Source organism: Carcharhinus amblyrhynchos, chromosome 2 (assembly GCF_965287045.1).
Source record: "Carcharhinus amblyrhynchos chromosome 2, sCarAmb.v2.hapA, whole genome shotgun sequence".
In the NCBI taxonomy this organism is placed as follows: domain Eukaryota; kingdom Metazoa; phylum Chordata; class Chondrichthyes; order Carcharhiniformes; family Carcharhinidae; genus Carcharhinus; species Carcharhinus amblyrhynchos.
In genome coordinates, this window is record NC_137325.1 from 98,356,308 (window position 1) to 98,383,270 (window position 26,963).

Genomic DNA, 26,963 nt, shown 5'->3' on the forward strand with positions numbered 1-26,963 from the left:
CTGGAGCTGACAAAATTGCTGGAGGATGATCTGTGGAGGCTGGTTGGGTGGAAGGCGAGGACAAGGGGAACTCAAGGGGGAGAGGAAGAGGTGAGAGCATAAACGCATGAGGTGGATGGGACACAGTGGAGGCAAACATGTTGGCAATTCTCGGTGGAGGATTCTTAAAATTGCTCCTCACTTCTTAGAACTATCTCCTTGACCAGACTTTTGGCCAACTGCACCTTATATAATTCAGTAACAAATTTTGTTTAGTCACATTCCTGTGAAGTGCCTAGCATGCTTTATTACGTTAAAGGTACGATATAAATACCTGCTGTTCTTGTTGTAATTCAGTTGGTAGATTAGAGCTTCACTCGAGGACTTAAAGTACATAATCCGGACTGACGTATCAATACAGAACTGAGGAACAGCCGTCATTCAGGTGAGGCTTAATTAGATTGGTGTTAAAAAGCACATGATATTCAGATGCAACAAAAAGACCCTATTGTCCTGAGTACTACTTCTACCTTTACCTCTATAAAAAGCATCACCATCAGCTGAATTTGACACATAACATCTTCTGGTTTCGGGACTGTGTGCAGACTGGTTCACTTGCATACCCATTGCACTTCCTTGTTAGGAGCTTCTTCAATTTTCAAGACATCCTAAGTATACAAGGTCATTCTTACCTCAGTAGTTTTTGAAGCAATTGATTAATTAGATCTGGTATAGATGTAGAGCCAATCTCTGTAGGTTTTGCTAGATCACTTTTGATACCAGGAAGACATTTCAGATTCTCTCCATATACAATATTACAATTACCATGCGAATTACAGTGGTTCAAGAAAGCAGCTCATGGCAATTTGGGCCTTGCTAGCAGTTCCCACACTCTGAACAAATGAAATAAAACTTCATCTGCTTGGAACCTTTATCTGTGGTGGGTTAATTTGAATAAATACATCCAAAATCAGACATATTTATCTCTTTTCTCATCTTACGATGTTTTATGTTTACAGTTTAGGCCTAATAGTTTTTAAAAGCAGGCTGCTGAAATAAGTCAAGTTTGAGCTATGATTTGTTGAACATTTTATTTATTGAGGGTCAGCAACATATCAGATCATTAAACATGTTGCGCTTCATTAGCTGTCCCCATCATGTCTTGATGAAACTCAGTTCAGAAAATAAAATACAGGTTGTAAGTCTGACTTTGTCTTAGCGCAGTACGTCAGGACTCCTGTAAACCAGCAGGAGAATGCAGCAAGTCAGGAACACTGAAGCAGGCTGGGACAAGTATACAGCAGGTCAGGATCACCGTGAAGCAGATCGGGAGCAGTGTGCAGCAGGGCAGAATCATTCTGAAGCAGACCAGGAGGAGTGTGCAAAAGGTCAGGATCACTGTGAAGCAGATTGGGAGGAGCGTGTGGCAGGGCAGGATCATTCTGAAGCAGACCGGGAGGAGTGTGCAACAGGTCAGGATCACTGTGAAGCAGATTGGGAGGAGCGTGTGGCAGGGCAGGATCATTCTGAAGCAGACCGGGAGGAGTGTGCAACAGGTCAGGATCACCGTGAAGCAGATCGGGAGCAGTGTGCAGCAGGTCAGGATCACTGTGAAACAGACCAGGAGGAGCGTGTGGCAGGGCAGGATCATTCTGAAGCAGACCGGGAGGGAGTGTGCAGCAGGTTAGGATCAGTGTAAAACAGGCCAGGAGCAGTATGCAGCAGGTCAGGAGTATTATGAAGCAGACTGAAGGAGTGTGCATCAGGGCAGGATTATAGTGAAGTAGACTGGGAGGTGTGTGTAGCAGAGCAGGATTATTGTGAAACAGACCGGGAGGAGTGCGTAGCAGGTCAGGATCAGTGTGAAACAGATGCAGTGGATCAGCGTCACTGAACTGAGAAAGAAAACAAATCACAAGTCTATGAGTTGATCAGCTTGAGAGTAGTGTTTCCCATTCTCCAAAGTTTGAAAATTAGACTAAGGAGCAGAGATATTAGTTGCTTTATAACAAGGTTTAAGTAAAATATTTCAATTCACTTCCAAATATTTAAGTGACAGAAGAAAAGTAGCTGTTGGGTCTTTTTTTAAGTAGTTGGTTTTATTATCTAATAGAGGAATGACAGGACACCGATCTCTGGAATGCATATTCTGTTTCATATGGGAATTCCAGGGCTTTTTGTGTCATGCTAACCTTATGCGTTGGATGTGTCATCAACTAGAACAGCTTGAGTTCCAGATTTCAGAGCTTAAGCAGCAACTGGCGATACTGTGCTGCATCCTTTAGGTTGAAAGCTTTGTGGGCACCTATTTTACAGATGTGGTTACCCCCAGCTAAAGGACGTGTGAGAATAAAGGGAATGGATGACTGTGAGTTAATGAAGAAGGTCCAGGGAGGTAATACAGGAGTTCAGTGCACCTCACTGTGAATACCGATTAAACTGATGGCTCATCTTGGGCGTGCAGCCAGACCCAACTTCATAGAACATAAGAACATAAGAAATAGGAGCAGGAGTAGGGCATCTAGCCCTTCGAGCCTGCCCCGCCATTCAATAAGATCATGGCTGATCTGTCGTGGCTCAGTTCCACATTCCCGCCCTCTCCCCATAACCCTTAATCCCCTCGCTTATCAAAAACCCATCAACCCGCGTCTTAAAAATATTTAGCGAGGCAGCTTCCACCACTTCAACGGGCAGAGATTGAAAGAGTACTAGTTATAGGAGATTTGATAGTTGAGGGAGCAGAGAGGTGCTTCTCCACATGCAGATGTGTATCCAGAATGGCACATTCCCCTCCCACCCCCTGCCGTTGCAAAGATCAAGAATATCACCGAATGGCTGCACAGCACCTTGGAGGATGAAGACTTATATGGACTCAAAACATTCACTGTTTTTCTCTCCACAGATACTGCCAAATCTGTTGTTTTTTTTCTAACATTTTCTGTTTTTATTTCAGATTTCCAGCATCCACAGTATTTGACTTTTATTTTACGCTTATAATAAACGTAAATCACAATTCAGGGCAAAGCTGAATATAGAAGGTTCAGAGTGAAAGTGAAAAAGAACAAATGAGAAGCAAAGGGAATGTAGCTGGCAGCTAACATAAAAGGGAATCCAAGTCTCCTGTAAACATATCAATAACACAAAGATGGAAAAGAGTAGGAGCAATGAGGAACCTAAAAGAGGATTTGCTCATTGAGACAGGGAGCATGGTTGAGGTATTGAATGAATACTTTATCAAAGAGTATCAGTGGTTAGGTTGGAAAGTGGCATTGAGACAACAATCAGATCAGCAATGATCTTAATTTAGTGGTAGAGAAGGCTCAAGGGCCAAATGGCCCATTCCTGCTACCAATTTCTATGTTGACATACAAATCATTGAAAATAGCAGGACAGGTTGAGAGAGTGGTTTGTAAAGCATTTGGCATCCTGGATTTTATCAATGGAGACATGGGGCAGAATTTTCTCGTCCCATCATTCATAACGGGCGGGGATGGACCGTGTAAAGATCCATTGACACGGATAGGATTTTCCAGCCTTGGGGCGAGTCCAGCTGGCAAATCCTGCCCATAGAGTAAAATAGCAAGGAAATTATGTTAAAACACTGGTTCAGCCTTAACTGGAGTACTGCATGCAGTTCTGGGCCCCACATTTTAGGAAGAATGTGAAGGCATTAGGGAGGGCGCAGCAAAGATTTATGAGAATGGTTCCAGGGATAAGGAACTTCAGTTATATAGGAAGATTGGAGAATTTAGAACTGTTGTCTTTGGAGAAGAGAAAGTTGAAAGATTTGATAGAGGTATTCAAAATTATGAGAGGTTTGGACAGAGTACATAGAGAGAAACTATTTCCATTAGTGGAAGGATCAAGAACTAGTGGAAAAAGAATGAAACAAGGAAAAGCTTTATCAGGCAGCGAGTGGTTAGGATTTGGAATGCACTGCCTGAGAGTGTGGTGGAGGCAGTGTCAAATCCTTAACTGAAAATGAAACATTTTCAGGGCTAAGGTGAAAAGATGGGGAAGTGGCACCAGATGAATTTCTCCATCAAAGGGCCAGCACAGGCAAGACAGGCCAAATGGCCTATTTCTGCACTGCAATCATTTTATGATTCTATGATCTATTATGTAGGAGTCTAAGCTTATTCTGTAAAAAAAAGTCTTTATCTGACAATTTGGTTTAACAACATTAGTTCTTATATAACAAGCCAATACTTTAGTAAGCACATAATTTGGTTATAGCATTCAGTTTACATTCTAAGAATTTTGCGGGTAGTTCACTGAACATTTGAGATCTTGTATTAAATGCGATTTTACACTAAATCATTATAGTGAATGTTGGTACAATAAATTCCAGTGATTTTCTCAGTTATATACCAGACCATTATATATGTACGATATACAAAATTAAACATTGCAGCAAAATAACTCGCAGGAACATATACTGTTAAATGCAGGGACATCTGTGTTACTATAACAATTTGGTAGGACATAGCAGGTTCTCTTAGTAGAAACAGTATAAAATAGTCAGGCAGCTACTTTTTGAACTAATTACTTAGCAATATTGACTTGCGATTTATGAAATTCCCAGTACCGAGCTTTGCAAAATGCTCCTAGGTATGGGCACTTACATGAGATACAACAGCTGAATAAAAAGACACCATTTCTATAATTGGAAGCACAATGTAAACACCCATTTCAGTGCAATATTGCTGATGCAATCAAACAGCAATTAGCAGAAAGGCAACAAAACCACAAAGACATCAAACCAAATTGGCAGATTAATAAAATAGCATTATTCTAAGCTCATTGTTTAATCATTACCAGATGCAAAGTATTAATTGCATTTCCATTACTAAGGGATGGTTACAGTGAATAAAAGGGTCATGTACTCCTGTTATAAATTCGTGACCACATCACTTCCACAACAGTCAGAGGGATTAGACGTTAATACTTCCTCAGCATTTTAAAATGCCAGCACAAAGTTGGAGGTAACAGATTTAATAAATACCTTCCATATCCCAAATATCTCTCTTTATTATTAGTAATATCCACACCAATTTCAGCCTTTGAAGCTATGGGCAGAAGTTAAATGAGCCCAATAGAGTGGGCACGATGCTGGGGGTATCTGCAGCAGTTTCACTGTTTGGGAGAATGGTCCCAATTAAGTGACAGAAGGGCCTGATACGGGAATCCTGTCTGCCAGCAGCGGTATGTCAATTAGATTCATTAAAGAGCCACTTGACACCAATTACCACTAAACCCAATGGAATTTAATTTTTGGCTCAGAGATTAAATGGGACTCACATGGCTCTCCTGTTCATTCCACAGGCCTCAAGCAAACCCTTTTGGGTTGACCTGCATCTTTGTAAGGGGATGCCCCTCATTCATGGATACTCAGTGTCTGATTGATAGGCCTAGCATCAGTGATGGAGAGGGGGTGAGGTCACTGCCCTTCCCTCTGACTCTTCTCCTCCTACAAACCCTCCCATGAGCCCCAGTTGGCCCCATACACAAAAAACTCCCATTGTTACTTGGGTGAGATAGAGGATACAGTGCATTCAAATAGACATATCCTCCCAGATAGATTTCTATATCAACAAAGACATGCACAGCCTTTGTATCAAAATATGGTTCACAGGACATGTCAAGCAGGAAGCCCATTTGATAAAATTAAATCTTGAAGAGCTAAAATGGTTGCTAAGCAGTTAGAACTATTTGGGACAGAAGGCTAAAGTCAGTTGACTGTGTGTCCCCACCTTTGAGGACAGTTCCTGGATCAGATACTATTGTCCCAGTAAATATGCCTGAAGAGTCCCCAGTTAATGAAATTCATTCCCACATGAATATCCTAACTACTAAGGCTATGCCTGTTCAAATCAGGAGTCATATAACCTGAGCTACCCTGTGGTGATTAATATAGCGGCTGGTCTGAGTTTCAATCGTTGGAAAAGTTGGCAATCTCCTTTTTTTGACCTCGCTCTGGGCTGAAATGCATATGCTTGGAGTCCACCCTGCCCCAATCAATTCCTGAACAGTTCCCAGATTCTGCCGTTTTCCTGAGAAATGGCTCAGGAGCCAAAATGTCCCATGTACTGGGGGCCGCTGGTAGTGTGCAGAGCAGCAGCTGAAGTCGGATGTCCTGGGAGCTGGATCAGCGTGCTTTCCGTGGCTGTGGATACTGTGGGTGGGTGTCAAGCTGTATGTTCCCAGACCTGGTTTAGAATATATGGTCATGTTAGGCATAAAGATATCTATAACTGGTGTGAATGTGAGATGGACACTGAATGTAAATTCACATAATTTAACTACGATCCATCATTCAACTACAATCCAATATACATTATTAAGTCACAAGGACACACTGTAAGGAGCCTTACAAACTTTATATCATTTTCTGACTGAGAGAGAGGAGTGTTGCAGTTGTCAAGCAATCCGTACAGAATTTTATTAGCGTGCAGATAATAGGTTTACTACCAACATGGAGACCAATGCTGACTGGAAACAAATTCAGATGTCCAGTGGGCTGACAATAGTGAAATCAGAATCCTTGCTGTTGCTACTGTCATCATCTGGACTCGATTCTGAGTTGCTGGATGGTGACTCCAGAGCTCCACTGGTCAGAGGGTCAGAAAAAACTGGAGATTGCTGCGTTTGTTTTCGAATTGCTTCAGAGATGTTAGACACCTGTGAAATTTGATGCTTCTCTGATGCAGCTCCTGTTGTTTCCAATTTTTCAGAAGGATGCTCATGCACCAAGTCATCATCTTCTTTAGAGACTAAGATGTAGTCATCTGAACTTCTACCTTCTGAATTCAGGGAAGTCAGTGAGGTGACCTAGAAATAAACATAGCAATAGTTACAGAATACTACACCACAAATTCCTAAAACAAACCTTTGCATAAGGATCAGAATGATACTTTACAAAGGATGTCAAAGCATTGAAGAGGGTGCAGAAAAGATTTACGAGAATGGTATGAGAATGATGAGGGACTTCAATTACCAGGATATTTGGGGAAGGTGGCTTCGTTCTCCTTAGGGACGAGATGGTTGAGAGGAGATTTGATAGTGGCGTAGAGTGTAAGATAGGGAGAAGCTGATCCCATTGGTTGAAGAAAGAAGACCAGAAAACACCAATTTAAACTGATTATCAAAAAAAAAACACCAGAGGTGACATGAGAAAAATCTTTTTTATGCATGAGTAGTTAGGATCTGAAATGCACTGTCTGACGGTGTGTTGGAGGCAGATTCAATTGTGGCTTTCAAAAACAAATTAGTATCTGAAGGGAAAAGCATTTGCAGCACCAAGGGGAAAAGGTAGGGAAGTGACACTATCTCAGCTGCTCTCACAGCAGGTTAGTATGTACACAAAGGGGCCAAATGATCTTCTTCAGTGTTGTAACCATTTTATGATTAAAAATAAATATTAATCTTTAGAAAATTGAGACCAATATTGATTAATCACATATAATCTTTAAACTCAAAATAATAAAAATTCAAATTGATATATTAAGTTGATTAACATATTCAGCTATTTAAAAAGGTTACATCTGTATTTACATAACCTATATTCCAGACAGTGGCACAGTGGGCGACATGGTAGCACAGTGATTAGCACTGCTGCCTCACAGCCCCAGGGACATAGGTTCGATTCCCTGCTTGGTTCACTGTCTGTGTGGAGTTTGCATGTTCTCCCTGTTTCTGCGTGGGTTTTCTCCAGATGTTCTGGTTTCCACCCACAGTCTGAAAGATGTGTTGGTTAGGTGCATTAACCCTAACAGGCGCTGAAGTGTAGTGACTAGGGGAATTTCACAGTAACTTCATTGCAGTGTTAATGCAAGCTTATTTGTGACTAATAAACTTTACTTTTTTCACTAAGTTTCATTTACACAAAATATTAAAGAAATTGGGCATTTCACAGTCAGGATGCTCTATGAACTAAACGGGTACAAATCCAAAGAACAAAGAAATCAGGATTTTAACTGGGTAGGTCTGAAGCTATGTATTGGGCATAAAGAGATGTAAAACTTTCTCAAGTTTTTTTCTAAAATCTTTTACAATATTTTTAAATGAAACTCCTACTAAACATCACAAAGAAACATACTGCACAAGGAAGCCATACGTCTCCTCACAGCTGTACTAGTTCACAGTGTCCTAGTCCACTGCTCTTTCTTTATAACCTGTTACATTTTTATTTTTGAAATAGTTTTCCAATTCACTTATTATGGATGTTACTGGATATTCTATGGCACAACAACCTTTTGTAAAAGTTACCTCCTGACCCCTTTCATTTCTCCTGACAATCTTGATTTTGTGTCCTTCAGTTACTTATTCACCACTAGAATAAATTATCCCCCCTCAATTTACTTTAGTAAAAACTCATCATAACCATTTTGAGTACCTTTACTAGATTTCTTTATATATTTTAGTGAAGGGAAGCCTGCTTCTTCTAATGTCTCTCGCAATTAAAGCCTCTTACTCTTAGTATTTCCTTAATATGTCACCCCTGTACCCTTTTCATGATCTTGATATCTTTTTTAAAATAAGGCAATTTGGCACAATATTGCATATGCTACCTAACCAGTGATTTGTATAGGGTTAGTATTTAAATCAGAGGTTTAATGCTTTTTTAAATCCTAGGAATCCACATGTCACTTGTCTTGCTCACAGCTTTATTCATGTCCTGCTATTGATTTTAACTTTGAAATGCTGCTTTGGTGTACTTTTTTATTTCATATTCTTTTTCTCAAAATCAGTCCTCTTGCATTGTTGTGTATTATATTTTATCCCTTCAATACAATAAAAGACTTTTATTTCATGTAATAACATTGCTCAATTTTGCCTAAACAATGGTACGCAACTTGTAAATTTACCAATTTCCCATTTTAAAAATCCCTGCTTGTTAAAGCCAGCTAACCTCACCAGTTCATGATTGATAGAGCACGTGACCTAGTCTTTGGCCGATGAGAAAATCACACTAACCACCTGGTAAAAGTTGCATAAGAGCATCAAAACATAATTCACCTATCAACTTCTCCACTCACCCCTTGGCGGGTCAGTTAACTGTCTGCACTTTGCCCAGTTAAGAAGCACTTTGCTCTAGTTAGATTTGTTATGATAATCAATTTGAAGTTAAGAGGATAACATTTTCAATATTATACTGAATAATTAAATCAAGATATTGGGAATTTTTACAGATTTCCTTTGGTAACATATACTTTCATGCTCTTTCTGTCACTGCTGCAAAATTTACACAATGGTTGAAAATTTGATGTATTTAATCAATTGGGTGAAGAATCTGTGTCGCAGAAGCTTCAATGACATGTTAAAATGAGTATTTTTTTAACCAGACTTGTAATATATGTTGATGCTTAGAACCATCATGGATCATTCTAAACGTATCTGGCATCAACATTTTCCTTTACCAGCATGATACCTACGAGCTGGAAAGATGTTTGAAAGTTTGATATTTCTCCGAACTAAACTCTTAAAGAGGAACACCATTAAATTTACGTTCTATTTAATACAAATTATAGTGACATAAAATGATAGAAAATATCTCAAAGAAAGTAAATCATAATTTTGGAACAACAAAATGGGTCAAATGGCCAAGAAAAACCAAGCTTAACATGAAAATATAAACCGAAATTGTGAAGAATGAGGATATGGTACAATTAACAGACTGAAACCAACTCAATTTTTTTGATAGCTTGCTGAAACGCAGGACAATTTTCTCCTGACTGGCTGACAGGTGGAATATTGATCCTCGTGTTTTGAAATATTATGGAAAAATAACAGATACTTAGGGATTACTATCAAGTCACTGAGAAATTTATAATTACCTTTTGGCTTTCTTGTACAATACCTCTCCTCCCTAAAGGGATACTTACCCAAGTTTGGGGAGCTCCAGCAAGTAAGGACTTTCACGTGGGTATAGAATAATTGATTAACAAGATTAAACGACACAGCGTTTCCTTGCCGTTCTTACCCCTTCAATGGCATTGAGTTTCAAAAGCTGGACGCATCAATCACCTTCTACAGGATTTGGCACCACGCGGACTTGGAGGGCACCTGCTGCCAGTGTTGTTGAATCATACTGTGGTGCTTAATTTTCACACAAGTGGCTCCTTCCAGGGCACCACAAGTGACCTTTTGTGGTGTTCCTCTTTAAAAGTTTAGTTTGGAGAAATATCAAACATCTTTCCAGGACATGGGTACCATGCTGATAATGAACAGCTTTGTCCATTTTGACTGGAATCAGGAAAGCCAGGATTCCAGATCGATGGGCTTTGCACAAATTTCTGGTTTTCCACAGGTGCACTCACGTGGCATTCAGATTTCCGGGGCATCAGGCAGTCAACTCCAAGGGCCCCTACTCACTCAATGTTCAGCTGGTCTGTGACCACACCAAATACACCCTGCAGCTGTGTGTTCAATTCCTGGGGAGTGTGCACAACTCACATACTCTGAGCTGCTCTCAGATCCCTGACAAGTTTCTGGTTATGATGTGGAGATGCTGGCGTTGGACTGGGGTAAAACAGAAAGAAATCCCACAACATCAGTTTAGAGTCCAAAACCTGTTTGGATGCTAAACTGGTGTTGTGGGATTTCTTCAAGTTTCTGGTTGACAGAGGCTGCAGGACTGACCTCTCAGGGACAAGGGTTTACCCACTGAGGAGGTAGCTGATGATGCCTGTGCTGAGGCCACAGAATGCAGCTGGAACAAAATACATTGAGGCTTGTGCTGCAACTCGCACTCTGGTGGAGCAGGCCATAGGGATGCTGAAGATGAGGTTCCAGCGCCTGGACTGGTCTGGTGGAGCCCTGCAATACAATCCACAGAGGATCGTGCATTGTATTGTCTGCAGTGTCCTGAACAACCTGGTGCTGCAATGGGGCATGGGAGGAACTGTTGAGATGAAGAAGGGGCACATTTCCCGTGATAAGGAGGATATTGAAGGGTTAAGGCTGAGGAGATCCTCGAAGGAGAGGAAGTTAATGATGAGGCAATGACAATGTCCAGCTGAGGTAGACAAGCTCGGGACGCACTCACTGCCGCTAGATTCATGGAGAGTGACAAGGAAATCCCGTGAGGCCACAATTAATATGGCTTCTGTGAGCACTGCTTTCCTGTCTGACTGATGGCAGCACACACACACTGTGATAAGGCTTCTGTCTACAGTCCCTATATTCCAGAAGGATGATGACGACTTGCAGTGGGGAAAGCACCTTGATCCTCCCAGAGCTTCTATTAATGCCTGACTCCTGTCTGGCTGATGGCAGCTCCCTTGTTCTCTATGATTAGGGTCATGCCAGGACAACGTGGCAGGGAATGTTTCACTTCTGATCCTAAGGCATCTTTTGTGAGCAGTGCCATTCAGGTTCAACGTCACCAGAAGCTGAAGCAGATAGGATGGCAGTGGGGGTGCAGCCACACCTCAAAAATGCAAAAAACACCCATGGACAATGACTAGAATGACTGACGGTAGCCTTGTGCATTGTGGGAGATGTCCTCATTCCCTGCAAGAAACGGATATGACTGATGTGTTCAGTCATTGTGAAGGAATGCCACCATGTGTTGACAATCTTGCACAAAGCACATGGGGGAAGCCCTGGACTGAGCACCCTGCTTTTAACCTGCGTGGGAATCAGGCTTTCGGGTCAGAACTACTGGGACACAACTCATCAGGGACAGGAGCCCCAGAAAGGATGCAATTTGTGTGAATTTATTAACAGAGGTGAACATTTATGTATGAAAGCTTAACATCCATGTCCATGCTGTACAACTCAAACTTCTTAACCTTTCTAACCCTGCTGCTAAGCCTTGGTGCATCCTCAACATCCACAGTGGAGGTGGAGGCAGCATTCTGTCTGCCATACCCAGCTGCCTGTGGTGACCTTGTTGGGCATCCTTTGGATCCTGCAGTGGGGCAGTGCTACCCCCCACAGCTTGTGGAACTGAAGCAGTCACAGGAAGAGAGGATTCAGATGGATGGGACACTCCCGATATCACCTAGGTGAATGGCCCTGGGGTGTGCACCAACTGGTCCATTTCGTTATCGGTGCCCGAGGGCCCCTGGCTTCTTCTCTGGATTAGAGGAAGAGCTGGAGTGAGCTCAAGAAGTCCTGCCGTCTTTTGTCATTGACACTGATGGATCCCAGCAAGTCCCTGCACCATGGAATGCATGTAATGGAGCAGTGCAGGACAAAAGCCTTACAACAAGGTCTCTACAGTGGCTGCCACCCTGGCTCTGTTCACCTTGTTGCATTGGAATGTTGGCACAATCACCTCAGACATAAGGTGGACAGATAGAACAAAGAACAAAAACAGACTGGGAAACAGGCCCTTCGGCCCAATGAGCCTGCGCCGCCACTTTAACATTACCCGTCCCCCCTCCACCCATGACCCTGATCTATGCTTATGGCATTCCATATTGAGGGAAAACTAATTTAGGGACAATTTATTACCTCCAATCAGCCTAATAGTACAGCTTTGGGGTGTGGGAGGAAACTGGAGCACCCGGAGAAAACCCACACAAGCACGGGGAGAATGTGCAAACTCCCACAGACACTGGCCCAAATCCATGTGTCTGCACAGCAAACAGTGATAGTCACTGAGCTGTCGTCTTGCCTAGCATCTGGTCCAGTTTAAACATACACTAACGTACACATAGATATCTCTATGCAGCATTTCAATCTGAGTATACCAGCTATCCCTTCTTGATTTTCCCTCCCTTGCCTTTGGAGTTCCAGCAACTGAGGCATGACCGAGTCTGGAGGCTTGTCATCTGACCGGAACTCAGCCTCCAGAAATCCTCCAAGTGCCAACATCATGGGACATCCCTGCTCCAGCCTGCCGTGACTCAGAGAGTGGTGTGCTCAACAGATTGTGATCATGAGGCTACTCTAGAACTAGGTCTGGTTCAGAAATTGGCTAGTTGCAAGAAGACAGAGGATGGTGGTTGATGGGAAATGTTCATGCTGGAGTTCGGTTGCTAGTTGTACACCGCAAGGATATGTTTTGGGGTCACTGCTGTTTGTTATTTTTATAAATGACCTGGATGAGGGCGTAGAAGGATGGGTTAGCAAATTTATGGATGATGCTAAAGTTGGTGGAGTTGTGGACAGTGTGGAAGGATGTTTCAGGTTACAGAGGGACATAGATAAGCTGCAGAGCTCGGCTGAGAGGTGGCAAATGGAGTTTAATGCAGGAAAGTGTGAAGTGATTCACTTAGGAAGGAGTAACAAGAATATAGATTACTGGGCTAATGGTAAGTTATTTAGTAGGGTGGATGAGCAGAGAGATCTCGGTGTCCACGCGCATAGATCCCTGAAAGTTGACACCCAGATTGATGGGGTTGTTAAGAAGGTGTAAGGTGTGTTAGCTTTTATTGGTTGTGGGATTGAGTTTAGGAGCCATGAAGTCATATTGCAGCTGTACAAAACTCTGGCGCGGCCGCACTTGGAGTATTGCATACAGTTCTGGTCGCCGCATTACAGGAAGGATGTGGAAGCATTGGAAAGGGTGCAGAGGAGATTTACCTGGATGTTGCCTGGTATGGTGGGAAGGTCTTATGAGGAAAGGCTGAGGGACTTGAGGCTGTTTTCATTACAGAGAAGGTTAACAGGTGACTTAATAGAGGCATATAAGATGATCAGAGGATTAGGTAGGGTGGACAGTGTGAAGCTTTTTCCTCGGATGGAGATGGCCAGCACAAGGGAACATTGCTTTAATTTGAGGGGTGATAGATATAGGACAGATGTCAGAGGTAGGTTCTTTACTCAAAGAGTAGTAAGAGCGTGGAATGCCCTGCCTGCAACAGTAGCGGATTCGCCTACATTAAGGGCATTTAAATGGTCATTGGATAAACATATGGATGATATTGGAATAGTGTAGATTGGATGGGCTTTAGATTGGTTTCACGGGTCAGCGCAACATGAGGGCTGAAGGGCCTGGACTGCGCCGTAATGTTCTATATGTTAGGTCCCATTGAGGTATGTGTTTTTGAACTGGTAAACATAAGAAATAGGAGCAGGAGTAGGCCATCTAGCCCTTCAAGCCTGCCCCGCCATTCAATAAGATCATGGCTGATCTGAAGTGGCTCAGTTCCACATTCCCGCTTTCTCCCCATAACCCTTAATCCCCTTGCCTACCAAAAACCTATCTACCCGCGTCTTAAATATATTTAGCGAGGTAGCCTCCACTACTTCAATGGGCAGAGAATTCCAGAGATTCACCACCCTTTGAGTGAAGAAGTTCCTCCTCAACTCCGTTCTAAACTGCCCACCCCCTTATCTTGAGGCTGTGCCCTCTAGTCCTGCTGTCCTTTCTGAGCGGGAAGAACCTCTCCACCTCTACCCTATCCATGCCTTTCATCTTCTTATATGTCTCAATAAGATCCCCCCTCATCCTTCTAAACTCTAACGAGTATAAGCCCAGTCTATTCAGCCTCTCTTCATAGTTCAACCCCCTCAACTCCGGTATCAGTCTAGTGAACCTCCTCTGCACTCCCTCCAAGGCCAAAATATCCTTGTGCAAGTGTGGCGACCAAAACTGCACACAGTACTCCAGCTGCGGCCTCACCAGTGCCCTGTACAGTTGCAGCAAGACCTCCCTACTTTTATATTCAATCCCCCTCGCTATGAAGGCCAGCAACCCATTTGCCTTCCTGACCACCTGCTGCACCTGTAGGCTGGGTTTTTGCGACTCATGCACAAGGACCCCCAGGTCCCTCTGCACCGTAGCATGCTGCAGCTTTTCGCCCTGTAAGTAGTAGTCCTTCCTACTATTATATAGATGATCTGGAGGAGGGAACCGAGTGTAGGGTGTCGAAATTTGCTGATGACACCAAGATTGGGGGAAAGGCAAATTGTGCGGAGGGTGTGGAGAGTCTGCAGAAGGATCTAGATAGGCTGGGTGAATGGGCCAGGAAATGGCAAATGGAATTTAATGTTGGCAAGTGTGAGGTGGTCCACTTTGGTAGGAAGAATGGTAGGAAGGACTATTACTTACGTGGCGAAAAACTGCAGCAGGCGACGGTGCAGAGGGACCTCGGGGTCCTTGTGCATGAGTCGCAAAAACCCAGCCTGCAGGTGCAGCAGGTGGTCAGGAAGGCGAATGGGATGCTGGCCTTCATAGCGAGGGGGATTGAATATAAAAGTAGGGAGGTCTTGCTGCAGCTGTATAGGGCATTGGTGAGGCCGCAGCTGGAGTACTGTGTGCAGTTTTGGGCGCCGCACCTGCGCAAAGATATTTTGGCCTTGGAGGGAGTGCAGAGGAGGTTTACTAGGCTGATACCGGAGTTGAGGGGGTTGAGCTATGAGGAGAGGCTGAATAAACTAGGCTTGTACTCGTTAGAGTTTAGAAGAATGAGGGGAGATCTCATTGAGACGTATAAGATGATGAATGGGATGGATAGGATAGAGGTGGAAAGACTCTTCCCGCTCAAAAAAGACAGTAGGACTAGGGGGCACAGCCTCAAGATAAAGGGGGGGCAGTTCAGAACGGAGTTGAGGAGGAACTTCTTCACTCAAAGGGTGGTGAATCTCTGGAATTCTCTGCCCGTTGAAGTGGTGGAGGCTGCCTCGCTAAATATTTTTAAGAAGCGGGTTGATGGGTTTTTGATAAGAGAGGGGATTAAGGGTTATGGGGAGAGGGCGGGAAAGTGGAACTGAGCCACGACAGATCAGCCATGATCTTATTGAATGGCGGGGCAGGCTCGAAGGGCCAGATGGCCTACTCCTGCTCCTATTTCTTATGTTCTTATGTTCTTATTCCTACCAAAGTGGATAACCTCACACTTGCCAACATTGTATTCCATCTGCCAGGTCCTCACCCACTCGCTCAGCCTATCTAGATCCCTCTGCAGACTTTCCACACCATCCGCACAATTTGCTGTTCCTCTTATCTTTGTGTCATCAGCAAATTTCGACACCGTACACTCGGCTCCCTCCTCCAGATCATCTATATAAATGGTAAATAGCTGAGGCCCCAGCACCGATCCCTGGGGCACTCCACTAGTCACCAACCGCCAATCCGAATAGCACCCATTGACCCCCACTCTCTGCCTCCTATTTGACAGCCAATCCCCTATCCACGCTAACACCTTACCCCCAACTCCATGCCCCCTAACCTTCTGTAACAACCTTTTGTGCGGCACCTTATCAAACACCCTCTGAAAATCGAGAAACACCACATCCACCGGTTCCCCTCTATCCACCGCACTAGACACATCCTCATAGAATTCCAATAAATTCGTCAGACACGACTTCCCCTTAACGAATCTGTGCTGCGTCTGCTCTATCAAACAATTCTCCTCAAGATGCTTCGCTATTTCCTCTTTGATGACAGATTCAAGCATTTTTCCTACAACAGACGTTAAACCAACCGGCCTATAATTCCCTGCCTTTTGCCTGCTACCCTTCTTAAATAGAGGCGTAACATTAGCCGTTTTCCAATCTTCCGGCACTTCCCCGGAATCCAGCGAAGTTTGGAAAACGATCACTAGCGCATCCACTATCACCTCCGCCATTTCCTTCAGAACCCTTGGATGCATTCCATCCGGTCCTGGGGACTTGTCCACCATCAGTTCTTCTAGTCTGTCGAGCACTACCTCTCTAGTAACAATGATCTCATTCAGGCCCTCCACTCCTATCATCTTTCCATCGTTAACACCCAGCAAACTATTCACGTCCTCCTCCGTGAAGACCGAAGCAAAAAAGTTATTCAAGGCCTCAGCCATTTCCTCATCCCCCACCACTAAATCCCCCCTCTCATCCTCTAAGAGTCCAACATTCACCCTAGCCAGCATCCTCCTTTTTATATATTTATAAAAACTGGTGGAGGGTGTGGGCGAGTGCTGTGATGGTTCTTTTATTTTGGAATCTCCCCTCTTCGGTGCTGCTATTGGTGGTGGAGTTGAGAAACTGGCTGGTGGACTCCCTGGGCTGCTTCCCTTCAAAAGACAGGGAACATTCAAAAGGGCATGGCAGAGGCCTGAGAAACAGGAGACATGACTCTCAGCATTGTTGAATGATGGATGTTGCAGTGTTGAATTCTCACTCAGTTTATCACTATCAACCTCATCACCAGCACAAGACAGGTCAATGTCTCCCCTGGCCAGCTGAATGGCTCTGTCCTCAAAGTCCATGAGGACCTACAACTCTGGCATCCCTTAACCCATCTGGAATCTCTGCTTCCTGTTCTGTGCCTGCTTCTCCTGCATGAAAATAGATGGTCTGCGTAAGCAGGACACCTGCCAGGGCAGATGATAAGGATGCCTGGCATGTGTGGATGGTGAGTGAGACCAGTGAGGAAATGAGGACATGACCGCAGGGGAGATGAATTTGTGTGAGGGAGATCAAATGGTCCTTTCCCTTGTACTGGCAGTGAGTGAGATCCTTGTGGATGTGTAATGGGTGTGTGAATGTGTGAGTTGAGAGTGACTTATCCTGACAGAATTGAGGAGATCATTCATCCTCTTCCTGTACTGGATGGTTGTCCTCTTCTACAGGGTGTTAGTGCTGACCATTGTCACCTGGTTAGTTGGTTTTCTTCCTGAGTGCAAATACAGCGTATCACAACGTGCTGCTGCAGCATCAAGTACTCTCTCCAGGTAGGTGTCGGAAAACTCAGGGGCTGATTTCTTGGCAGCCATCATGTTCCAGTGGCCTACGAAATGTGACTGGTGTGCACTGGGGTGACCTTTGAATGTGGTCTCCTCCCCAGTGACTGTTGCACTCAGGTGACGGCAAGGCGAGCAATTCAGGGGCTGCCACACTAGTGATGCAGCGTGGAGCTCATGCATGAAAATATCTGGCACTAAGTGCCGCACTATATGGCAAAAAGAACACCCATTGCCATCTGTGATTTAAAGGCCACATTTCCCATCTGCCATTGGCCTTTGCCAATTTCCAATGACATCTTGCCCTATGGGTGCAAGAACAGTACTCTGAAGAGGATAACAGCTTTTGAATTTGGGTATGGCGGAGAATGCTCAGAATTAGCTGGATGAAGAGAAAGACAAACAAGTGAGTTAGATCCAGAGTAGGAGTCTGGGAATCAAAAGGGTTGCTAAGTACAGTTAGAAAAATAAAGAGAACTAAGTTCAGATATTGGAAACAAAGACTCAACAGCCTTATCCTGGCCATACTGAAGGATAAATTTAGGGTAAAAACAGAGGAAGAAGAAAAATGGGATGGGTGGATAACAGAGAAAGAGGACTGAGGGAGGATTGAAGAAAGCCAGTGAAGATGCCAATGGCTCTACTAATGTTATGGTAAAAAAGCAAACAAATATTCATTTTAGTCTCGCTAAAATTTCATGAACTGTAAACAATAAACATCATAATGATTTTTCAAAAATAACTGGATGATATACCTTGCTGCATATACTCAACACCAATCAGTGGCTTTCTCCAGTATCGTGAATCACAATGGAACTCAAGGCAATATTTCTGGGGTAGATGGATTATGCATTACAGGATGAAAGAGTTTGCATGATTTCTGCAAGGATGAATAAGGACAATGTTTCAGATCTGTCCAATTTGAGTGAAATGTTTGGAGTGAAAAGGGGAATGAATAAAAATATATTTTAACACTGTTATCAAAGGAAGGAGAGTTAAAAGATGAGTCAAAGGATAACCCATGGGGGGAGTAGGGGCAGCGTGATGTATTTGAATCTTAATGCTGAAATGAACACTAAAATCTGCACAGATGTTACATTAAAAATACAAAACTTTCATTCATCCTTACAACAATCCAAATTAGTGTTGATTTCTGTGCTTTCACTGATTGAGCCATTTACTCATCAGCTGTTAGGATTTGATCTGCAATTCTTGCCTGAGAACAAATCATTTTAACAGTTTCCTTTAGGATAGATGCCAAAGACCAACTTCACTTCAGCGAAAAGCTAAACTCCAGGTGCCTCATTCAGATACCAGTCAATGTGTCCAGCTGCCACAAAGCAGCAGCTTTACTGCCATGCTTCTAAATGATTTTACTGCATGAAACTGTTCAACTATAAGTGACTAGCCACCCCTCTCAAAGCATAACGAAAAATAAAATCTTTACTTTGCCCCAAAATAGGGTACAACATTTGCATTTTGAACACAGAACTGAAGTTGAATTTATCTTACAACATTCATATGTAGCACCTTCTAATGTTTAATTATTTAAGTGAGGTGGATATTTGAATGAAGTTACCTCTTCTCTTTTCACAGTGGCTTGCATCTCCCTGTCAGCAATCCGCAACTTGTTGCTCTCACCTTCTGCAACTTCTCCTCGACTACTGGAACAGTAATGGTTATCTGCTATTGTAATCTCTTCATTTTCCTCTGCTTCCAGCTGACTCTGGTTAAAGCGCAGAGATCCTTTCAGAATGTCTTTAATCTGTTTGTAATTGAGACAATAAATGGTAATTTTTCTAAGAAATCAAAGTCATCAAGAATTCCAAAGCAAACAATACTGTTTGTAAATACATATGAATGATTTTGATTTTAAAAGATATACACATACACACTTTTTTCCTTCATCAGTCACATACAAAGCAATAGGTACATATATCGCTCAATTTCAACTTATCTTAAAATAATGATGTTAATTGAGAAGCAGGAAATAAAAATGCAATTATGCCAATCATCTGATTTTGGAATCCGCAACAGTTCTGGGTATCATCTTATGAGTTAAGATAAATGTTCAACGCCATCCTCTTCATCTCCTTTTAAACTGCCAAAGGTCATTATGGGGCCATTGTTCTAGTATAGGACATCACCAATAGCAGGGAAAAAAAGAGGAGATATCAGTGGAAGCTAAGTTATGCCAAGTTAAAAACCTGTAAGTTGTAGTAAGAAAGTAAAGGTGTTTAGTTTAGCAAGGGAAAATGACTTTTGCTTTGGAGAGAGTACATTAAAGATTTACAGAATGTTGCCTGGTATGGGGGGTCTTAGCTATGAGTTGAGATTGAGTAAACTAGGGTCGTTCTCCCTGGAAAGACGGAGGTTGAGGGGCGACATAATAGAAGTTTATAAAATTATGAAGGGCATAGGTAGGGTGAATAGTTGGAAGCTTTTTCCCAGGTTGGAAATGACAAACACAAGAGGTGACAAATTCAAGGTAAGGGGGGCAAGGTTCAATACAGATATGTGGGGAATGTTTTTTACACAGAGGGTGTCACATGAACAGACTGGGAATAGAGGGATACAAATGGTGTAGTTAGGAACACATGATCAGTGCAGGCTTGGAGGACTGAAGGCCCTGTTTCTGTGCTGTATTGTTCTTTGTTTGACTCTCATCCTGGAGAAGAACTCACCTATCACAGTCTCTATGAACCATGGCTCATCTTCGCATTAACCTTCCCCGCATACCGCTTTAGCCTCATAGCCACATCTCATAGCTTTCACAACCTGCCACTATTCAACCATGACAGGCAAATCATCCAAGCAGACTGCATCATACTCACAGACAGAATTTGCTCTCTTACTTGCAAGACTAAATCATGCACATTCACAATAAACAGCACCCAGTTCAGTTAGGAACAAGCACATGTTCTCACCCAAATGGAGAAGAAAGTTCTCAATATGATTGGACCGGTTATGACTGAGGTATTGGATATTGACAGTTCTAAAACTATTGAGGATGACTGTTTGCTCATATCTAATCTCCTCCTCAGACCCTGCTGACCCTTCATTGCCATAATCTCTTCTAAGTTATAAGCTGCATATTGTGTAAGCTTGTACTTCTTATTTTACCCATTCTCTCACCATGACCCAACCCTTGTGGACTTGCCTTTCAAATACCCAAGAACTGCAACCCGGCCAAAGAGTGCAGGACCAGGAAGTGGAAGAGTAAGAAAGGGCTGGTGAGGAAGAAGAATCACTCCATTTCACTCACAGTTACCAGCTGATATACTGAGATGGCATGTACTTTAGAGGAGAGCTTAGAGGTGGAGCTTGCACATGGTGAGTCACTGGGACTTGTGCCCTGTAGCTGGACAGAAGGAAAAGATAGCACTGATATAAGCTCACCAGAGAACAAGGCTGTCAGCTATGCTGAGAACTCCAATGAGAACTCAGATGGGGCAGTTTAGAGGAGAATGTTGATGGGTATGTACATGGAAATGCTTTGGTAGGCCTGTCTGAAAATCTATGGTTACCATCATGGAATATGGTGATGTGCAACATCAACTTTGCCAATGTCTTTGCAAAGAGCTCGAGGTCCATCCCTTCAGTGTGGAATTGGTGAACAATTCTATTTTCACACTGTTGATCCAGCTATGGTGCAGTGTCTGATAGCCAATGTTTCAACTTTCCTTGTAGCACGAACAAACAGTAACATCTGAGCTTGTACTGAAGATGCACTGCCCTCTCCTCTTTCCCACTGCCACCATGCCCACGGAGCTGCTTTGGAGTTGTCCTGCAAGCCCATCTCTAGTTTCCGCCATGTGAAAGAGAAATATCATGCACACTTTCTCACTGAGTTTGAGTTCAGAAAGTTGTTCCCTGACATCCTGGGGTAGATATGGCTACCTGCCAAGAGAGAGACTTTCATAGGTTTCCAGCAGCTTGTTGTCCTCTGTATTGCCTCTGTTCATTCTCCTACATGCTGCAGGCAAAGAGGGATAGAAGATATTGTGTCCATGTGTGGGAACAACTGTTCTGAGCAGAAGCCTCAAAATAAATATTCCTTTAGTACCTGCTACTTAACACCCTGGGGACTTCAGTAACTGCAAGCAAGAGCGCAAACCACCAAATACTTCCACAAACTCACCCAGACACATTAAAAATCAACTGGCAATTAACCCAAAAGTCATTAATTACCCTTTAAATGATACTGTTGGAGAGGACCTTCCTGCTGTTGAATGTGAGGCTGAGAGGTGTTAGGTCTAGCATTAAGTTTCAAAATGACACCCTTCTCAACAGTTCAACATTACACACTGAGTGACTTCACAATTTGCCAATTCCCCACACTTTGGGAGCAAGTTCCCAGCACTGTTTGGCAGAGCCTGAGCCAGAGCCAGAGTGTGTGTGTGCACAGTGCTGACATCATTTTGATTTCAAGACAACAACCATTGCACTGAATCTTGTCTTCCAATCAGTAGAAATTAGCAGACTAGATATTTTTAGAAAGGCAAAGGACAAAGCAAAACAAGTAAACAAACTGAAAGTAGGAGAATAGTGATAACAATCTAATTAGGTTCATATTGAAAAGTGATAAGAGGATGAGCCCAAGGTGAAGGTAATGACAAAAAACAGATTTATATGTAGAAAAAAATCAGATCAAACAATGGAACAGCAGTAAGAATGGGGTGGTTAAGGTCAATACATTGTGACTAAAGTAAAGGGGTTTTTTAAAAGAAATTTTAAATTGACAAAGAGATATCAAAACAAACATTAAAAAAAAAATGAAGAAAAGTGCTTGAGGCAGATTTTTGTTCTTTTATTCTTTTATGTGGTCTGGGTCTCACTAACAAGGCCAGCATTTTTTCCCATCCCTAACTTCCCTTTAGCTGAGTGGCTTGCTAGGTTATTTCAGCAGACACTTGAGACTCAACTACATTGCTATGCATTTGGAGTCACATACAGAACAGACCAGGTAAAATTTCCTTTCCTAAAGGACATAAGTGAAACAGGTGAATTTAAAGAACAATCAGTGACAGTTACATAGTCACTATTTATAATACTAGTTAACAGTTCCAGATTTGTTAATTAACTGAATTTAAATTCTACTAGCTGTTGTTACTCCACAGCAGCGGCCTAGACTCTGGAGTATTAGTCTAGTGGCATTGCCACAATGCCACCATCTCCCTCCATCATCCAAAAGGAACTGGCCACACATCTGAAAATAAACATTATAAAAAAGTTCAGCTTAAGAACAGACAAATGAAATCAGAATAGAAAGCAGCATTGACATGTTGCTACCAGCAATAAGCACAGTGGGTTAATTGTCTTTCTGTTCTCTAAGTTCTGTAGCTTTTAAATGCTAGATATATGAACATGTTTTAAAATCTGGTTAACAGATAATGCCTTTGATCAATTCCATTCCCAAATCTTAAGGTTTAGTTGCCAATTACATGACATAATTAATAATTTTGATCTGTCAGTCACTTTGATAGCTTAGATTTAAAAATTAAATGGTGTGCAAATAGCTTAGTTATCATTATATATTCAATCCACATCACTATATGAAGGACTTTAGCAAACCTTATATCGGCTATAACGCTCATTTTCCTTCCTGGCTGTTCAGTAACAGATGAGTGTTACATTTTAGTATTTGAAACTACTCTGGCACAGAAGATTCTTGTTGTAATTCATTTTAAAATACAGCTTTAAAGGGGTTAAATTATAGGACAATAGGACAGGCAAGTTTAGGACTGAGCATTTTGACCAGCAGCTTGGAAACAATGGCAGGTAGTTTAATAGTTCAATAAATGCTCAGGTTCCCATGATAACTCTACTCATTTGAAGTCAGCAGAATCATTGCTTAGTTGTGGATTCTGTTTTGGGGAGGATCTGGAATGACTAAGAACTGATACTGTAGTCAGGTTTGAACAACAACAAGAAAACCAGGAAAACACAAGGAGAAACTGGATGTTGGACAGATCGTGCCCCAAACTGTTTATGTTGATGTTTATCTTCCATATGAGCAAAAGCCTAATTTTTTTTTTAACTGAGGATTCATCCTGTTTAAATTACATTGAGCGTAGTGCATAGAGAAGAAAACTGGAATGATAGAAATGAATGAAACAGCTTGCAAATGTTGCTCTGCATTTTTATTCTACTGTGATAATTGTTCAGGTTCCCATGACAATTGTATTTTACTATCACAGGGATTAACAAAATACAATAAAGTTTATAGCACGGAAACAGGCTCTTCGACCAGCTTGTCCATGCCGCCCAGTTTTTACCACTAAACTAGGCCCAATTCCCGGCATTTGGCCCATATCCCGCTATACCCATCTTATCCATGTAACTGTCTAAACATTTTTTAAATGACAAAATTGTATTCGCCTCTACTACTGCCTCTGCCAGCTCATTCCAGATACTTGCCACTCTGAGTGAAAAGATTGACTCTCTGGACCCTTTTGTATCTCCCCCCTCTCACCTTAAATCTATAACCTCTAGTTTAATATTCCCCTATCTTTGGGAAAAGATGTTAACTATCTACCGCATCTATGCCCCTCATTATGTTATAGTCCTCTGTAAACTTCCTATGCTCCAGGGGAAAAAATGTCCCAGTCTATCCAACCTCTCCTTATAACTCAAATCAAGTCCCAGTAGCATCCTAGTAAATCTTTTCTGCACTCTTTCTAGTTTAATAATATCATTTCTATAGTAGGGTGACATGATATTCTGACTGTGGCCTTATTAATGTCTTGTACAACTTCAACAAGGTGTCCCAACTCCTGTATTCAATGTTCTAACCAATGAAACCAAGCATGCCTTCTTCACCACCCTATCTACCTGTGACTCCATTTTCAAGGAACTATGAACCTGTGCTCCTGGATCTCTTTGTCCTAATCTGTCTCTCAATGCTCTACCATTAACTGAGTAGGTCCTGCCCCAATTCAATCTACCAAAATACATCACCTCACATTTATCTAAATTAAATTCTATCTGTCATTCATTGGTCCACTGGCCGAATTGATCAAGATCCCGTTGCAATCCAAGATAGTCTTCTTCACTGTCCACTATGCCACCAATCTTGGTATCATCTGAAAACTCACTAACCATGCCCCATAAATTCTCATCCAAATCATTAATATAAATAAATAACAGCAGACCCAACACCAACCCCTGAGGCACACCGCTGGTCATAAGCCTCCAGTTTGAAAAACAGCCCTTCTACAACCACCCTCAGTCTTCTGTCGTCAAGCCAATTTTGTATCCAATTGGCTACTTCACCCTGGATCAAGAACATAAGAACTGGGAGCAGGAGTAGGCCATCTGGCCCCTTGAGCCTGCTCCGCATGATCCCATGAGATTCTGATCCCGTGAAATTTAACCGTATGCAACAACTTACCATGCAGTACCTTGTCAAAGAACTTGCTAAAATCCATGTAGACAACATCAACTGCACTGCCCTCATCTACCTTCTTCGTTACCCTTTCAAAAAATTCAATCAAATTTAGGAGACATGACTTTCCACTCAAAAAGCCTTGCTGACTGTCCCTAATCAGTGTTTGCCTCTCTAAATGCCTGTAGATCCTGTCTCTCAGAATACTTTCTGACAACTTCCCCATTACAGACATTAGACTCACTGATCTGTAGTTCCCAGGCTTTTCCCAGCAGCCCTTCTTAAACAAAGGCACATTTGCCAACCTCCAATCTTCAGGCACCTCATCTCTGGCTGTTGATGATTCAAAGATCTCTACTAGGGGACCTGCAAATTTCCTCCCTACATTTGGGATACATTTCATCACGTTCTGGGAATTTACCTACCTTGATGTGCTTTAAGACTTCCAGCATCTCCTTCCCTATAATATGTACATTCCTCGAGATGTCACTATTTATTTCCCCAAATTCCCTAACATCCATGCTTTTCTCAATAGTAAATACCAATGAGAAATATTTATTTAGGATCTCATCCATCATTTGTAATGAAATGCATGCTGACACACATATGTTGAGAGAAACCGAGCATCTTGGACCTCAGTGAATAAGGAAAGTAACAGAATATTTCATAACCAATCAGATTCAAAGATTGAGAAATAAACAGTGGAAGGAATGAGAGGAAGGGTAAATTAGTGAGAGAATTCAATGTTGAATCAGTTGCAGAAAGAAATAGAGTGGGAAAGAAACATGGATTGAGAGAGAAAAAATAATGTTCTCAAAAATTGACATCTAATAATCAATAGTTCTAATAGAAGTTTACTGACAGTAATTTACAATGATGCCATTAAAGGGCTACTTAGGCTTGTAATGACTAGTCTCAACTATTTGGTCGTGAATTTAGTTCATAAGTACCAAGCAACTATAGCAACCTCATGCCATTCAGTACATGATAAGGCAGTCATGAAAATGTTATTTTTTTGAAGCTAACAGTGGAACAGCTTAATTAGGATAGCAGCCTTTGCAGCTAGCATTTAAATGCACGTCTGCTCTCTCCTGAAGTTGCTGCAACACTTATAGACACATAAAAGTGAATGCCAATAGGTTAACTGTTATTTTGGCCCATTAAATTTGCCTCCTTTAATTCATCCACTACCCTCTATTTATTTCCTAATTCTTAATTCATACTGGTTAAGGAGATAGTCTATTGGTATCTCTGTACATTCAGGCCCCAGGCGTCTTGTTTCCTTCACTGCACCATTACCAGCTTCCATTTTCAAAAACTTTGTGGGCAGATTTTTTTCCATCTGAAGGGTGCAGGGACAAGCGTAATCAAAAACATATCTTGCTACAACAAAATCTTGCCCAGTACCTCCTCCATAACCTTATCTGTGAAAATTAGAATTCCTTCTTCATCCTTGAGCTGTTCTTCCCTCTCTTGACTAATATTGTACTTTTTACATGCTTAAAGAAACCCTCATTATTTATTACCTACTAGCCTTTAAAAAAAAGCCTTTCTAACCTCCATTTTTACTTCCTCACTTTGCCTTTTCACAACACTAAATCTACTTTGGAATTATAAACCAGAGCTTCTTTGTTAAACAAATCTTGGCTTCCACATTTAGTTATTATCTATAAATAAAATTTCATTTTCAGTTTTCGACCTTAGTATTTATTAGCAAAACTACCGATCGGCACTATTTTGTGAAATTGTGAGATGGTTCTTAATTTTAAGGTTTTGGTTTTCTGAATTTCCTCTGACTACACGTAGAGATAGCTTCTGTGTCAGGTGTGGTATTTTCTTTAATTTCCTTTCCAGTTCATTGTTCAAAGGTGAGGCACAATAAAGATTATCAAAATCAATTACATGTGCCTGTACCTCTCTATTGATTCAGAAAGGGACAGCCACCAAGCTCTCTCTATTTCTCCATGTCTGTCTTTCTT

At 42.1% G+C, this 26,963-nt stretch overlaps 1 protein-coding gene across 9 annotated transcripts in view; it reads right to left on the bottom strand.

The window, feature by feature from the left end:
- Nucleotides 1–1,072: 1,072 nt before the first annotated feature.
- The window catches only part of tbc1d5 (TBC1 domain family, member 5), a 478,503-nt gene continuing 452,612 nt past the window's right edge, over nucleotides 1,073–26,963 (bottom strand). For all 9 annotated transcript variants that reach the window (XM_080209683.1, XM_080209656.1, XM_080209674.1 and 6 more), the window contains 2 exons: nucleotides 19,177–19,362; nucleotides 1,073–6,810 (listed from right to left, as the gene is read on the bottom strand). In XM_080209683.1, the coding sequence (XP_080065809.1) occupies nucleotides 6,484–6,810; nucleotides 19,177–19,362 (513 nt within the window). In that variant the 3' untranslated portion in view covers nucleotides 1,073–6,483. The remainder of the gene's footprint in view (nucleotides 6,811–19,176; nucleotides 19,363–26,963) is intronic.